The sequence below is a fragment of the Clytia hemisphaerica genome, unplaced genomic scaffold (assembly GCF_902728285.1).
Source record: "Clytia hemisphaerica strain Z4C2 unplaced genomic scaffold, Clytia hemisphaerica genome assembly, whole genome shotgun sequence".
NCBI lineage: Eukaryota > Metazoa > Cnidaria > Hydrozoa > Leptothecata > Clytiidae > Clytia > Clytia hemisphaerica.
Genome location: NW_027104594.1, coordinates 2,918,663 through 2,935,465, shown reverse-complemented (window position 1 = coordinate 2,935,465; position 16,803 = coordinate 2,918,663). Strand labels below are relative to the sequence as shown.

The window sequence follows — 16,803 nt, the reverse complement described above, 5'->3', positions numbered from 1 at the left end:
AAATCCTATTTTCATTACATCATATTTTGAGTACATGATATAAAATTGATGATACCTTTTAACATGAAATGAAATTAAGATTAGCAGTCCCCCTTTAATAAGATATTCATCAAAATGATGACATGTTGACGTAACCTTATTAAAATTATTTCTGAATGTACAAATGACCCACCATTTTGAAATTATTTTATATTGTGTCTATCGAACTCTCAAATTGGACGGACCCCAAAGGATACACCTTTTCGACCGTAGCCGCCAATTACAGCGCGGGCATTTTTTGTCCACTTTATCCCACTAAAACCGTACCAGTCTTCTTTTTGCACCTATAGACAATAGCAAATAAAGGTGTAAAAATCGGGTTGGATCGAGTTTAGGGGGTAATTAAATAATTAAGTGGCACGCGCCTGACCGCGCGAATACGGTCGAAATGGTGTATTGCGTGAATGCGTGCCCGTGAATGGGCTTTTTTTCTGGGTGAATTTCGAAAGAAAATTGCGTGATTGCGTAAGGTCCGCTCAAAACGATAAAAGTTTGTCTGAATTAACATTATCCATAACTGGTCGAAATTTCAAGTTAATAACTCCCAATCATTAGATACATATCACGATATAATTGCTGATACGGGGGTAAAATGAATATTTAAAAGTAATAAATGGGAATTTCCCAAAAAAACAAAAATCAAAAAGTCAAACAAAAATTTTCCGGCAAAAACGGCTTCAGCCACTTTTTCCAAGACTCTTACTCACTGTCTTTATGCAAAAAATCAGAAATAACTAATGAAGCAATTTCGCACAAAGTCTAAAAAACCCGATCTTTTTCGACCCAACTTTACCTAAAAAGATTTTAACGAAAATTTGACTTTTTTGATACTGTCATTTAGCCTTATTATTATGCAACAAACCAATGAGCCGATCTCGAGTCAAGAAAACCTGGCAACAGACGGACAAACGGACAAAGAATACCTTTTTACACGAAAATAAGTAGACACATAATTAACGGCATTGAATTTCACACGAATTTTATTTGGTTTTAGGAAACTAGGGCTGGTTTAAAAAGGTTTTAATTAAAAATAAATGTTTCGTGTTATTTACATGTCTACTTATTTTCGTGTAATAAGGTAATTTAAAGGACCTCCGGGGTAAGTCCAAAACACAAATACCTTACAGTGTTAAACATAAATAAATTTTAGACATTTTTATTCCACATTTCTACAAAGATACCAAAAAAAATTGTATCTATATCAGATCTATTCACAACATATAAAAAGATATAATGTTTTAGTGAAAAATCATCATACATAGAAAAAATTGAAATAAAAAATGGCAAAAAAGTTTGCGGTATTTTGCGCGTGCATGATATAATACCAAAAAAATATTTTGAAGTCATATTCATGTTTGACAGGAGTATAAAATAAAAGTCTCATTATATTTACAAACTTAAAGAAAAATAACATTTTTATGAATCTTAAAACAGTTTTGTTTCATTTTTGAAAATTTTCAAAAAAACAAACCAAATGTATAATGAAAGCGTTCTTACACCTTCATATAAAAAAAAAAAGATTTAGTCCAAGATTTGAAAAAGAAAATTGATTCAAGAGCTTTAAGGCCAAAATTTACTTCGCATATTACCAGCAAGCGAAAAACGAAGACCATACCACATTGCAAAAGTCCTCAAACAAAATGGAACTTTAGCAAGCAGCTCAAGTTTCGGAGGAGAATAATTTTAAAGCTCTAATTGAAAAAAAACGTAGGTGAAAAAAAGTGAGGGCGTTCAGTTTAATACTCACATAATCATCGTAAAATGATTCTAAATGAGAGAAAAGTTCGAAAATTGCGCAAAATTATTGAAGACTCATATTTTGAAACAATATAATATAGTTATTTAAAGATCTACTTGCACAGTCAGCACTATCCATCTGTTTGTAGAAGAGATTATTAGTACCTATAATGCGAAAATGAAATACAAAGCACAGGCTTTTTCTTTTTATAAGCATAACCTTAAATCCTCACAGGCTGAAAGCTAAATCTTAAACCAAAAGCTTAAGAACGACAATATAATTTAAAGCATATTTCGAGTCAAGATCTGCGAATGCTATATACTAAGTGATCCTCGCCAGTTAAGACATATATAAAGCCAGCATTCTTCGACATTTTGTTATCGAACCCTTGGCAGATAGCTCAGTATAACCTTGATCGACTGTATTTACAAAAATAATTAAAATAATATATAAGTAAAGCAAAGCAAAATTCTTTTTACCTACTACATGATCCACCAACACATCTTACATTTGCCACCGCATCGCGTATCATTTCTTCTTGTTTCTCATTCAATTTCCATGCACCAATCTCATTTAACAGGTCCGCCATTTGACCATGTCCGTTAATGTAACCGTTTAAGCGGGTGGCCACGTGTGACGTAATGACTTGAGGATCGGACAGGTTGAGCGATTGGAAGATTTTCCAGTGTCGCCGTAATAAATATTTCTGGTGATAGCTGGAAGAAAGAATGAAGAGAGTGCTGAAAACTTAAGGAGCAACTGAATTGAGTATTTGAACAGGACTACAATCAGCGCTGAAATATATTGGCAATTTTGGGTATTTTAACGTTTTTTAGAATTTAAAAGTTGGGCGAGAATTGCAGTTTCAGTACTTCCATTTTGCTTCATTGGATTTTTCGATTTGGGAGGGGTTAAGTAGCTTCCAGGCTATTTTCTCAGCCTTATTGGAACATTTTTGAGCTTTTAGATCCTGAGATCCTAAGGTCCTAAGTCTTATGCCAAGAGTTAAAACTCTACTTCCAAACTTTACTTCAAAGCACTTAAAATTCACTTGTAGTTTTAAAGTTTTGAGGGTATTCCCTTTTTGTGCCAAATATTTCGGCACCGATTGTAGTAAAGTTGCAAAGAAAATCTTTCAGGGCCCTCAAAGAAGGGATCTGAAAAATTTATTATAATATCAGGGGGTTCAGTTTCATGGCTAGCGAGTCTAAAATTTACGGAAATTTAATGAAAGTTAAAATTCAAATTTTAAAGAACATTTTCGTGCAGGATTTTTGTCTTTTCTTTATAGAGGAAATAGAAGGTATAATTTGATCAAAAGGCGGAATCAATCAGCCTTAAAACCCTTTTGATTTCCTTACAAAAACAAAAACAAAATCAGAATCTCGAGTCACTTACTCTTCCGCGTCGTAGAAAGTTTCAGCAGGTAAAATTTTCGTCGTGATCGGTCTCGGAACTTTTTTCTGATGTTCCAACATGGTTTGTTCCGCCAGTTCCCGTTGTTCCTCGTCATGGAAAAAGATAGCCGACATATACTGCGCTTTGTTCCGTGAAGTTGCATCGTGATTCTCCCAGAATAATTGTAAAAGGTTTGTATAGTTTGTTTGGGTTGGATCGAAGTCGACTTGCATGGTTTCAGTATGATCACCACTATATAGCGAAAAAAAGAAAGAATTGATTAGAGATATATAATTGACCAGACGGTCACCGATTTAAATCGATAGATGATCGATATTTTTCTCAAAAATAAGGCAAAAACTTTTGGGTTGCCTGGTGGCCAAAAAAAGGGTCCAATTTGGATGATATTTTGCACCTCTGTCTCTTGAGCTAATACTTGACTTTTTTTTTTGAAAACTTTAGCATGGGTTAAATTAAAATTTTTTAAATCCTTTAAAGAGGAGCAAGGTGGGTTTAAATAAAAACATTGGGCCGCAGTCGAAAATTTTTCGGCTTCATGAGCTTTAATTTGAGTAATTGTATTGTAAGCCAACCATGAAGATGAAGTATTCAGCTCCCACGTTAAATGATGAGATTTCAGCTTAGCCTAGTTAATTAAGCCCGTATTCACAAGGCTAGGACACACGGCTAATGGCAATATAGCCATTGAAATATAAGCTCGAAGGGCTAGAATCGAATCTCTAACCTTTCTCAGGCAAGAAAAAGTGAAGCCTTAAAACATGCGTCGTATTTTTGACGACGGATTGGATCTAGCAATTCTTTTGTTTTCATGTGATATTTTTTTCAAAATTTAGCAGTAAATTTTAGTTCCAATCTGCCATTTGTGTAAAAACTAGGCGGACCGTGTTAGGCCGCGCAACTTTGGTAGGATTCGTTGGCTTCAAATCCTACCAAGGAGATTCGATTCTAGCCCTTCGGGCTTATACTTCATTGAATATAGCATTTTCGGCGCTTTAAAGATTTTTAATATTTACGGATTTTAAGTTTGCCTTGGAATACTGTTATTATACTATTATCCAGTCACAACTGACCATCAGATTTATTCTAGTGACTGAATCAAACTAGCTTAGATTTCTAGGCTAATTTCAGCTCAGCTCCCCCCAAGTATATTTAGGTCCCCTAAATATTTGAAACATCTTTACCCCCACCTATTTTTGGCTTTTTCGAGGGTGTAAATAGCAGGGGGGCTGACGCTATAGGGATATCTAGCATTCTTGCTCTTCTAATCAAGCTTTTTAATTTGTTTTTTATTGTTATTTGCTGAAAGAAAAGATCTGACTATTGAGAGGGTTAAATATAAACTGATGAAACAGTTAATGAAAGGGGCAAAGTTCAGTGCTAAATTATACTTTGTTCTTTAGCTGGTGAGCTAAGCAGTAAAATGTGCAAATGAATCAAACATCAAAGGTTAATTGTAGTACTTGAGGACGACTTATTTAAAATGGAAACCATTAAGATAAGAACAACAGAGGAAAAGAAATTGTTAATATGTATGCGTGAAAAATTTAGTAGTCTAAGTTCCAGTCCAGGAGAATAAAATAGCCTACCTGATATCGAAGAAGAAGATAGAAGATTAGAATTTAGATTTAAATTAGATTTTATTTCGCAAAAAAAATGCTTAGGATTTATGAATAAGTTTCTTATACTAAATAGCGTATCAAAAATTGCTTATCTTGAGCAAAAACATTGGTTACAATGTAGAATAATAACATAGGTTCATATTACAAAACAAGGTCAATAGAGTATATGAAAACAGAATTCAAAATAGCAGTAGAGCTCGTATAGGATGTTGAAACGTGGGACGATAGTGTGAGGAGTACTAAGGTAAGCTTACATAAATTTAAATTCGTTTTTCGTATATTTTCCCCCTAATTGAAATTCAGATTGGGACTTGTTTTGGGATTGAAAATCTACTTCAAGCTTTCTATGTCATATCTTACATTCAAAACAAATGCATTTACTCTCCATAATTCGAAATGGCCTCCCATGAGAATGTCAAAGCAAAAGACAAAGAAGTCTAAGGGTAATGGTAATTTTTCCTTTCTTTTCAGCTCTCTAAGAAAATGAAAGTCAAATTGCAAAGAAAATTACTTCTTTTCACGATTCTATGCGTTCACATAACATCTACGTTTGCCGTTCCGCAGAACCGAATCCCTGATGCCGACCGGGATTACGTTAACATAGATACGGAATGCGGCCCGGTAGAGGGTAAGAGGTTTACGGAAAACGTTAAGTGGCATAACGATTCTGTAAACGTTTACGAGTTCCGTAATATACCTTACGCAAAACCACCCGTAGGAAAACTCAGATGGCGCCCTCCAGTTCGTTTAAGTGACGATCCCGCCCAATGTTGGGATGGTGTTTTGAAATACAACAAAAACGTAGTAGCGTGTAAGCAAGACCATCCTTTTACACCGTCCGTTAATACTAGCGAAGACTGCCTGGTATTGACCGTACGTACCCCTAATCTGGATCCTAGCTCTAAATTGCCAGTAATTGTATGGATACACGGAGGAGGAATGCTATGGGGATATAACGAAATGTTCGCTTTTCATCCGGACACGGAGTTTTCCGCTTATATGGAGGCAGTAACCGTATCAATAAACTACCGGTTGAACGTATTCGGATTTATGTCTTTGAAAGAGTTATGGATTGAAAATGGACCAAACAAATCTTATGGAAATTATGGTATTCTGGACCAGATTGAGACACTAAAATGGGTTAAAAGTAACATCAAACAATTTGGTGGAGACTCTGAGAACGTTATGATTTATGGTGAATCAGGTGGCGGTACTGGTGTTTACTGTTTATTATGCTCACCCCTGGCAAACGGACTATTTCAGAAGGCAAGCCCGCAATCCGGAGCACCGAACATACGGACAACTCATGAAGTAGCTGATATGAAGTATCGTAGTATTATTGACAAAGCTGATTGTCAAAAAGAGAGTCCAGACAATATTGTTGAATGTTTGCAGAACATAGATGCTGATGACTTTCTATCGCTCTTCAAAGGAACTTCCGTTACACCTTATCATTGGAAAATGCCAACTAATGAACCATATAATGGCTACCCTGTTGAGATTCTGGATCCGGTTGTAGTGACAAAATCACCAGACCAAATTCCAGTCCACCAGAATACTCAAGTGGAGCTCTTGATCGGGAACTGTGCACAAGAAACCGGTCCGTTTCCTCACAAACCGAAACCAGATGCCAACATCACAACGTGGGCAGACCTACAAGCTGCACTAGAGCCTCAGATGGATACTTTTAAGAAAGGACATTACCCTCATTTTTTAGACCAATACCAAAATGATTTGAAAAGTCCACCTCAGAATATCACACCTAAATATGTCTACGAAGTTATGACAAGCGACGCGCTAGTTCTGTGTACAACAAATTATGTTGCAGATCATTTATCAAAAGTTAAAGGCTATACAGTATCACGGTATGTTATGAGCCAACCACCCACTAAAGAAATCGGTCTTGGTTTAGAAACTGCATATCACGGATGGGATTCAGTGCTTCTGTTTGGGTTGAAATTCTATAAAGGAGAAACGCTCCCTGAAGAGGACGAAAAATTGATGAAACTTTTCCGAGGAATGTATAAAGATTTCTTGTTTTCAAATTTCATGACACAATTTCAAGGCAAAACAACTGACTTTTGGGCAGGTTTCACACGTTCTGAACAAGGAATGTTAACGTACCATCAGAATCGATGTGAAATGTGGAATGAATTGGGAATTTTGAACCACTCATGGGGAAATCTTGGTTATCCCGCCAGCGATGATTGAAACAAATGTTCTGCGAAGCTGATAAACTTTTTTTATTGAAACAAGTTGAGCTAGAAAATGACTGACTCTTTAGGAATCAGTTGTAAAAATAATGTTTACTTTAATGTTTATCTTAATATTTCTTTTTAAAATTTATCATGACTTTTCCCAGCCTTAATTAATAACAATTTCTATGTATTTTCAAGAAAATTTGTGATTTGAAAAAAGTTTGTTTTTATGGTGACCTCGATAATATGATAATCGACTTTTAGCAGCTAACCCTTTCTGGATTATTAAATTACCAGCTCCAAAGTATTCCAAAGCCACAAAATGTACCACGAAATCTCAATCGAATAACTTATTTTCTATCTCCTCATTTAAAGAAGCTTTCCCATATGATCAACCACTAGCCATTAATTTAAAATCTCAATTCAGCATGTTGTCTTTACTTTAAATTTAAGGCATGTATGCTTTACGGACGATTTAGATAATTCATAATGGAAAGTTGCCACAAGTGGAGAATAGTTTGGTTTATTGGTTGAAATGTTAACGCCCCCAACCCTTTTTGCCTTGTATTGAATTTTGTGTGAGGTGAAAAGTGTTGTTTTTTTTTTGTATTATTAAGATATTCAATATTTGTCTTAATTTATATAAAAAGGCTTGTAATTCAATATGCTTGAATAAATCTAAAATAGTTGAATAATCGAAAATAATATCAACTTATTTAAAAACAAAACCTTTAAATACAGAAAGAGATTATAACGTTTGGGTCTGAAAAATCATATTAAGCTACCGATTTGATCTGGTCGACCAACTTTTTCCATAACTAGGATGTCTAAGGATACCAAAAAACCACCTTAGGAGTACTCCAACTCCGGAGACGAAAGTTTCACCTATCTGACCGACTATTAAAAAGAATATGACTTACAGTGAATGGTATGTAGGATTGACTTTGCGTCCACCAGTATAACCAACTTTGGTTCTTAGTACTCCCCTCGCACAACCAAATTGTGCCTCGGGAAACCAAAATCATGACATGGCGAATGTTGCTTTACTAAATAAAAATTAATAGTTATTTATAAACCATCTATTTCATTAGTGATAAAATAGATCAGACAGAGTAACGACTAAAATTACTTTCCAATTCTGCTTTAAAATGCTACTTAAGTTGGTCTGGAAAATCTGTTTTTTTTGTGTCAAACTGATAATTGAAGCAAAACTTTAATGTTCTAAATCTATAAACTTTGAACAACATTAAATATATAATCAAAGCAAAATATTTTCTGTCCGCTTTGTTTTTCAATTGTTTTAACAATACTTTGATCTCATTTCAATTGATATCTTCTGAAACATATCATGTTTACTACTGAACAGTCAAACTTAAAAATGCTGCCTCTTTTCATTTAAACATAGTCGTCTAAGAAAACAGCTATTTTTTTTTAGAATCTTCCTTACAATCTAGTTTTTCTATTTATAAAAAGTAGATTACTGACGTGTGGAAAGGAATTTCGGCATGACTGATCCTTTTGTTTCGATAATAACATCAAAGCGGGAATTAATTTTTTTCTCGATTCTTTCTTTCCTTTTTCTTTCATGCTTTCTCTCACTACTTTCAAAGCGTGGTTAGCTCGAGCGGTTAGATCGTCTGTCTCATATGCATGGGGCTCCAAGTTCGTCGATTCCAATGGATGTCCAATTTTTCAATTCTTGTGTTTTTTTGTGATTCTCTCATCACTTTAATTTTATATCACATTTTCATTAGAGTGAAGAGATATCAACGCGTTATGTAATGTTAATTGCTATTAGTAATTAAGCGTTCAATTCGAATCTATGATCTGTTCCCTCCTAGTGAGGAGTTTAATACTCTTATAACAACTGTATTTTATAAGCATTGAATACTGAAATTCAAATAACGACCACGCAAGAAAGATAAGAAAACGATTGGATCAAGTGCCAAACATTTTGACCCGGAAATCAATTATTATTCTGCCTTTAAAGTATAAAACGAGAAGTTCAATGATTCTGAAAGAATTTATTTGATGATTCTATTACAAAGAATTGCTCGCTCACTCGCTGGCTGAAAGTGAAAGTGAAACTGTCAGTCAGCAAACGCAGGCGCAAACGCCTATACCCGTTCTTATTAAGAGCCAGTTTTTTTTAAGAGCAGGGCAGGCAATTTTTGCTCAAGATTGAACAGAAAATGAGCCCACTCAGATAATAAAATCTTGGTTTTTGGAAAGTTTCATGGGGATAGTACAAATATTCATCAAGATCTTTACCTTCTGATCTACCATTTAAGGATCAAGTCTGTCAAAATGTGCTTCTAAACTCTCAAATCTTTAAAGGTGGACTTTACCAACCCCACAACACAATTTTGCTATCAGCCTGTTTGCTCTTAAATGCAGTTAATGAGCCCTAATTTCAAATTATCCAAAGAGAAGGAAAGGTTTAGGAATATTTTGTACTTTTGGACTTATCTCTAAGTATTTAAGGGCAGAAAGATTGATGGCAAAATTGTTTTATGGGGTTGGTAAAGTTCACCTTTGAAGATTTGAGAGTTTAGAAGCACATTTTGACAGACTTGATCCTTAAATGGTAGATCAGAAGGTAAAGATCTTGATGAATATTTGTACTATCCCCATGAAACTTTCCAAAAACCAAGATTTTATCATCTGAGTGGGCTCATTTTCTGTTCAATCTTGAGCAAAAATTGTTGTTTTGAGCAATATTGTCAAGATTTTTAGGATTTTAGAGTTAAAACTGACTTTGAGCTAGCCCTAATCTTTAAAAGAAAAGAAAAGGTTCCAACTTCTGATAAATTCTTGAACTATCTATAGGATGCTTTCACAAAATCAAGAATCAAGTAGCAATGGGTACTCATTTTGGGCAAAAATTTCAGCCAAAAATGTACTTTTAAGTCAATTTTACAAAATTAAAGGGGGTCAGGGGAGTTTGAAGCCGCCTTTGAGTGAAAATTCAGCCTCTATAAGCTTTCGAAGAGTACCATATTTGATTTTCCTAGAAACCTTTCTGGAAATGTGATGAGGAATCATGATTTTCAGATAAAATTTACTTTCTAACTGCCAATTACTGGCTGCAATAGAATGACCTCAGCTCTAGTCAAAAAATGGAAAAAAAAGCCTTTTTGGCCCAAAAAAGCACATTTGACAACTTTTTTCACCTAGTTTCATTGATTTTATATAAAAGATTCATCATAGCCCTTATATTATAACAAATTCAGTGACCTAGACCCCTTTGAAGTTTGCCAATGGGCCAAAATATCCCAAATTTTAGTCATTTTTCGAGCGATGTTAAGAAAATTTTTAAATCAAGATAAAAAATTAATGGTAGGAGATCACATAGGTTTCTCTTTTGATCCTAAGAGACCAGGCGGTTGTCTTTCAGGAACAGGAGAGTTGGAGGTCAGACAATGTTGGGATTTCTAGGAAAATTGGGCTAAAGTTGGTACTTTTATGAGACCTTATTGGCTTTTCGGGCCTCTAGGGGCTAGTAGGGCCGGAATTTTTTATTGCAATCACTTCAAATGGATAGACCAGGGACTAAACTAACAGAAAATATTATTTTGAGCAGTAAGAAACTCCCCTGGGACAGGTCAGATGGCTCTAAAATACCCCTAAAATCAAATTTGTAGTGTTTTTGTGGCGTCATAACTCCAGTTACCATTTTGAAAATTTTGATTTTTTTGGAAAATTGTATAGTTTACTGGCCATAGTTTCAGAATCACCCAAAATCAATTCCTCATTTTGATTTGAGAAAGCATGGTTCTATATCAAAAAACTTTTTAAGTGCAATGCCCAAAAATGTCAAAAACTTCAAATTGGCATAAATCTGCCATTAATGGATTTTCAGACCAAAATATTTTGGGATTTTACTCAGTTCATTGTACTTAACAACATATCCAAAAATGAAAAAAATCTAAGTTTCAAACTATTGGAACTGCCCCAAACTGCCCCATTCTTAAAAAAACTGGCTCTAAGTGATGCTATTCGTGCTATCATAGCTTATAAGTAAGTAACTAAGTAAGTAACTATTTATTTACCATTTGAACACTTAAAATACATGAGACGGTATCCACAAAATAAAAAAGGATGGAGACCGCCTTATAGCCTGGACTAATCATAAAATGCGGCCACCTAAGTGCAAGTAACAATTGTAAAATACATAAATTATTTCAGTAGATTAATTTGAAAATTTTTATTTATTTACGGATTAAAGATAAGCTGTGGGTAGGGAGTGTGCTCAGTATTCCCTAAGACAGTGAGTAAAGGCAAGAGATTTGACAAAGCTAGAATCAGATGAGCTCAGAGTAATATTTGGATAAGATCGCTGAATACTATTCCATTGTATTATGCAGATTTTAGAAAAAGATTTGTTACCAAAAGTAATGGTATTGTAGGAAGGAACAAAAAGGAGCTTCAATCTTGCTCCTCTGGTACCTTGATTATCGTCACCTTCAGCTTCAAGCTGAACAAATTCAAAAAAATTAAGAAGATCTTGGGGTAATCTATGTTCAAGAATTTGTGACAAATGAAATATTAAGAGATTTGACTAGGTCAAAGATTTTAAGAATTTTAAGATCAGAAAAGAGTGGAGAAGAAGGACATTGAAAGGAATTAAAAGTCATGAGACGTAAGGCTTTCTTTTGAAGAATAAATATAGGTTTGGATGTGGTGTTTTCAGTGAGGCCCCAGAGCTGACAACCATATTGGAGATGAGAGTGAAATAGAGCGAAGTAGATGTTAACTAGAGTTTTTGTTGGAACGTAGTGCCTGAGCTTAGATAAGATACCATTTGCTCGAGCAAGTTTGGCTGACAAAAAAGTGGTGTGAGCTTTCCAATTGAGATGCGAATCAATCAAAATACCAAGATATTTGATATGGGAGCTTTGAAAGATTTTCTTACCTCCGATTTTAAGAAAAGGGATGAAAGGAAGAGGTTTGCGACAATGTCTAAAGATTAAAAATTCTGTTTTCCCTGCATTAAGGGAAATTTTATTCGCTTTCAACCATGTTTGGAGGGATCTCAAGTCACGATTGACTCTGTTGCATAATGAAAGCAGATCAGGGTTAAAATGTAAGAGGTGGGTATCATCAGCAAAATGAAAAGTTTCACTTGAAAAGATGGCATTGTGAAGATCGTTTATATAAATTAAAAATAAAAGGGTCCAAGAACAGAGCCTTGTGGAACTCCATGAGGAATTATTTTAATAGAAGACTCAGTGGAGGAGATGGAAACAAACTGAGATCTATTGGATAGATACGATCTAAACCATTCATTAGCTTTGCCTCTGATTCCATAATGATTTAATTTTGAAATCAGAATAGAGTGATCAACAGTGTCAAAAGCCTTTTGCAAATCAACAAACACACCGCATGCAAAGTCACCACTATCAAGAGATTTACGAATACGTTCAACAATGTTAAGCAAAGTGTGGATTGTTGAGTGAGATCTACGAAAACCAAATTGACGTTCAAAAAATACGCGATGAGAATCTAGAAAAGTAATGATACGAGAGTACATAAGTTTTTCAAGAATTTTTTCGATGTTGGAAAGTAAAGAAATTGGGCGGTAATTAGAGATCTCAAGAGGGGAGCCTTTGTTTTTGAAAACAGGAATTACTTTGCAAAGTTTAAGCATTGTGGGGAAAGAACCACATTCAAAAGAAAGGTTAAAAAGAAAAGATAGCGGTCCAGAAAGGTCAAATTTTAAAAGGCAAAGGATTTTTTGGGGGATGCTATTGGGACCAGATGATTTATTTAGGGGAAGGGATTTAATAATTAATAAAACTTCAGCTGGGTTGACACGGTCAAGAAAAATAGAATTTCTGATGCGGTTCTTAAGATAATGGGAAAAGTGATGGTTGGTTGGACCAATTTTGGAGCGAACAGTCTCTGCAATGGATGTAAAAAAGTCATTGAAGCCATTGGCAACAATTTTTGGATCTGAGGTAAGATGACCATTAACACGAATAGACGAGGGAGATGATTTAGAATTTGAGCCAATGATCTCTCTGATACCTTCCCAGACTTTTAAAATATTAGTAGCATGGACAGAGAAAAACCTGGAATAATGATTATTTTTGCTCTTACGTGTAAGAGTAACTATGAGGTTTTTGTAAGTTTTGTATCGTTGATAATAAAAAGTTTTCATAATTGGGTCTTTGGTTTTGATATATTTCCTTGAGTAATATTGACGTTGAGAAATGATTTGATAATCCCAGGGGTGATCCATGGTTTAGCTCTGGTTTTTTGTTGGCGTTTTGTCACAATTACAGTTGGAACATGTTGATCAATTAGGTTTTGAATTAGATCATAGAATGTTTTGAAAGCTTGATCAACATCTGTTATGTGATATAATTTGTTTGCCCAATCAGTGCCAAGAAAGTCTAGAATAAAATTATTTTGGTCAAAATTTTTCCAATCTTTCCTAGAAGATTTACCAGGCTTTGGTTTGTTAGAAGAACCACAGATAAGGTGAAATTGGGGAAGATGATCAGAGATGGAATAAAGCAGATTACCTGAAAAACTGTGTTTTTCAGAAATTGAGGAGAAGATATTATCAATAAGTGTCATAGAGTGGTCAGTAATACGAGTAGGAAGGAAAATATTAGGTATAAGAAAGTGTGATCCAAAGTTGTTCAGGTAAGATAATATGTTAGAATCGGAAGGAGCATTGAGAAGATTAATGTTGAAATCACAAGAAGAATAATTTGTTTATTTTCTTTGTTAATTTTATTTAAAAATGATTCTATGAGTTTGTTGAATTCATCAAGAGAGAGAAGTGGGTGTTATAGATTGATCCAACGATGGTGTTAGTGGAATTCGGACAAGATATTTCTGCAAAAGTGGATTCAAGAAGAGTTGGATAATAGAGCATAGAATCAAGATCTTTGCGAGGTTCATAGTCTAGATTTTTTGAGATGTATAACATAGTGCCACCAACAGAAGCCTCCGTAGGAGTATGAATTGGTACATGAAAGTTCTCAAGATTGAAGTTAAACGAAGGTTTTTTGCCTTTCAAAAGACGGGTCTCGGTAATAGCCATTACGTCAAAATTGAAGTTAAGTTTAGAAAGAAGAGTAGTTAAGTCATCAAAATGTAGAGCTAAGGAAGCAATATTCAGATGAAAAGAAGAAAAGGAAAAGGGTCCGTTTTCACGAACAAGTTTTTGAAAATCAGAGGTTTTGTAATACTTACTTACTTATCTAAACCTTAGACAGAGAGCGGAGGTAATATAGTTATAGCTAGTTACAAGTTTGTTTGATTGAACTTCATTATAAAAGAAAGAGAATTAAAAAAAGAAAATTGAAGAATTGAAAAATTAGACACCCATCGGAATCGAACTCAGAGCCCCATGCATACCGTGAGATTGGGTAACTTGCATCAGTGGAGGCTAACATGCATAGACCTCAAATGAAAGACCTGGCTGGTCATTTAAAATACAAAATTAAATCAAAACAAAAATGGTAGAGTAGAGCTGCAAACAGAGCTGCGAGCAGAGCCGCGTAGTTGTATTTTAATTTCGGACTTTCTTGAAAGCAATTTGCTACGGAAATTCCATAAAATAGACCTTTTTTCAAAGAGGCCACCCTGTTGAATAATTATGTAGTCCAGCAGAAAAACAATGATAAAACCATGCATAATTATTACAATATGCATGATACAGTAATTATGCATGGCTCTATCATTGTTTATGGCTGGACTACATAATTATTCAACAGGACGTCCTCTTTGAAAAAAGGTCTATAAAAACTGGAAGGGCCCAATATTTAAACATGTGTAATAAATATTTTCATTTCATAATTCTTTTGATATTGAAATTTCAATTATTAAACAAAAGGTTTTCCTATTTGTTAAAGACTGAAAGAAGACTGCTCAATTCTAGTCCTTGACATGCAACAAAAATAAAAATAAACTTACTTAAATTCTTTGGGTACCATTTCTTCAGATGGCATATTTCCTGGAACAGCACTTGATGAAAAAATCGACCAAGCCCTAAAGATTGTTGAGGTGAAAATGGTTCGTATTGATACACTCGAAAGCATCGAATTTATAAGGATGATCAGGCCACAATGATGCTGCAAAATCAAAAAGTGGATTCTTCTTGATTCTTGCAAAACTTTTTTAAATACACCTTTCCCGTAATTCGTAAAACTAATGCGCGCGCATTATTTTGATGCTCTCCATCGTTTGGTCTCTGGAGGTAAACAAACCCGTTTTTGCCTGCGTTCCCTTAGGGAAAGTTGGTTTTTTGTGCTTTTCTTAAGTTCTGTCGAACAGAATCCCCTCAAATTTTAGTATGTTCAATCTATTCATGATATTATACCACCCTGAAAATATTTTGCCAAAGGAAGATCGCTATCAAAAGTTAGAAGCTAAAAACCCACTTTCCCTAACCCCTCGCAGGCAAAAACGCGTTTTTTACCTCCCAAACAATTTTTACACAACGGTGGAGCGCACATTTTCCCGGGCCATTTCTGAGAAATTTGAATTACGGGAAAGGTGTATTTTGCTAATTCCAATACGTTATGCAACCTTTGGTTTTGCTGACGATGCAATTTTCCCGACGATTTAACATTCAACATTCAATTTTACCAAAGATTGCATCACTTATTTATCACTTATGGCCGGTCTCCACTTGCGCGCGCTGCGATTTTTGACAGTTCGGAAGTTGTTTGGTGTTGTTGTGCAACATTTTTCGAGACATCAGACTTTATTTTTATTATGTAAGTATTAAAGTACTTCTATTTCAAGTAGGGTGTCACCTACATCCATTTGATACCAGGCAGCCCATCATAAAAGTTGTGTCGAAAAGGGGAGGGGTCAAAGTCCAAAAGAAAGAGGGGCTGGTGTCTTCTTTAAGCTGGGAGCAAACCATCAAACATGGCTGCATGGTTCTTCAAACATTTGAACTTTCTTGTTGAATGGTTTGCGCGGCATTTTCCAACATTGTCTCAAACATTTATTTTGTTGCATTACAACGGCTTCTTTCTTTTGTTTATTTTTCAAATCATGCGTTCAAAATCATATTCAATGTTCGATTAGCCCCAGGGAAACCCCAAGTTGAATGTTTGAAAAAATGATGAACTTGTTCAAACATTGTTTCAAACATATTTTTTGATCTTTTTGTTGAAAAGATAGGATTTTTCACTCCGCAAACCGTCAAACATCGATTTCAAACATGAAACGTCACGATGTTTGAAGAACAATGTTTGACGGTTTGCTCCCAGCTTTAAAGTCATGATATTCATGACGTAATGTTTTCTACGGAAATACCCTGGTTTTAGCCAGTAGTGGCAAAATTAAACTAGACAAAATTTGTATAAAATTTGCCACTACTGGTGGCAGTATAGACCCAGACGATGTCAATCGAACGGAATCGAACGAAAATTCCAATCAAATCAATCGAATGCAATCGAACGCAATCGAATGATTGCGATTAGATTGCCGAACGCAATCGAATATCAATCGAACATAAAATTCTGGGTAAAATTCGATTGATTCGATTGATATTCGGTTACGTTCGATTGATATTCGATTACGTTTGATTGATACTCGATTACGTTCGATTGATACTCGATTACGTTCGATTGATGTTCGATTACGTTCGATTGATGTTCGATTACGTTCGATTGATGTTCGATTACGTTCGACTGCGTTCGACGGGTGGTCGATTAAATTAGATTCCAATTTACCGTAAACGGCCATAACTTGCAACGAAAAACAGCGTTTTTTGACTAAACGATGCTATATCTTTTAACCTAGAAAAGTTATAGCA

At 34.9% G+C, this 16,803-nt stretch overlaps 2 protein-coding genes across 2 annotated transcripts; one reads left to right on the top strand and one right to left on the bottom strand.

Annotated features, from left to right (window-relative positions):
- Nucleotides 1-1,160: 1,160 nt before the first annotated feature.
- On the bottom strand, nucleotides 1,161-15,149 carry LOC136824024 (peptide methionine sulfoxide reductase-like). Its single transcript, XM_067080184.1, has 5 exons — nucleotides 14,946-15,149; nucleotides 7,934-8,059; nucleotides 3,176-3,427; nucleotides 2,257-2,493; nucleotides 1,161-1,941 (listed from the first exon to the last, which is right to left on the bottom strand). Exons 3-5 carry the CDS (start codon nucleotides 3,406-3,408, stop codon nucleotides 1,935-1,937), a joined length of 477 nt encoding a protein of 158 aa, XP_066936285.1. The 5' UTR covers nucleotides 3,409-3,427; nucleotides 7,934-8,059; nucleotides 14,946-15,149; the 3' UTR covers nucleotides 1,161-1,934.
- Nucleotides 4,953-7,708, top strand: LOC136824023 (para-nitrobenzyl esterase-like). The gene is made up of 2 exons (XM_067080183.1): nucleotides 4,953-5,059; nucleotides 5,287-7,708. The coding sequence occupies exon 2, from the start codon at nucleotides 5,299-5,301 to the stop codon at nucleotides 7,024-7,026; it is 1,728 nt and encodes a 575-aa protein (XP_066936284.1). The 5' UTR covers nucleotides 4,953-5,059; nucleotides 5,287-5,298; the 3' UTR covers nucleotides 7,027-7,708.
- Nucleotides 15,150-16,803: the final 1,654 nt, after the last annotated feature.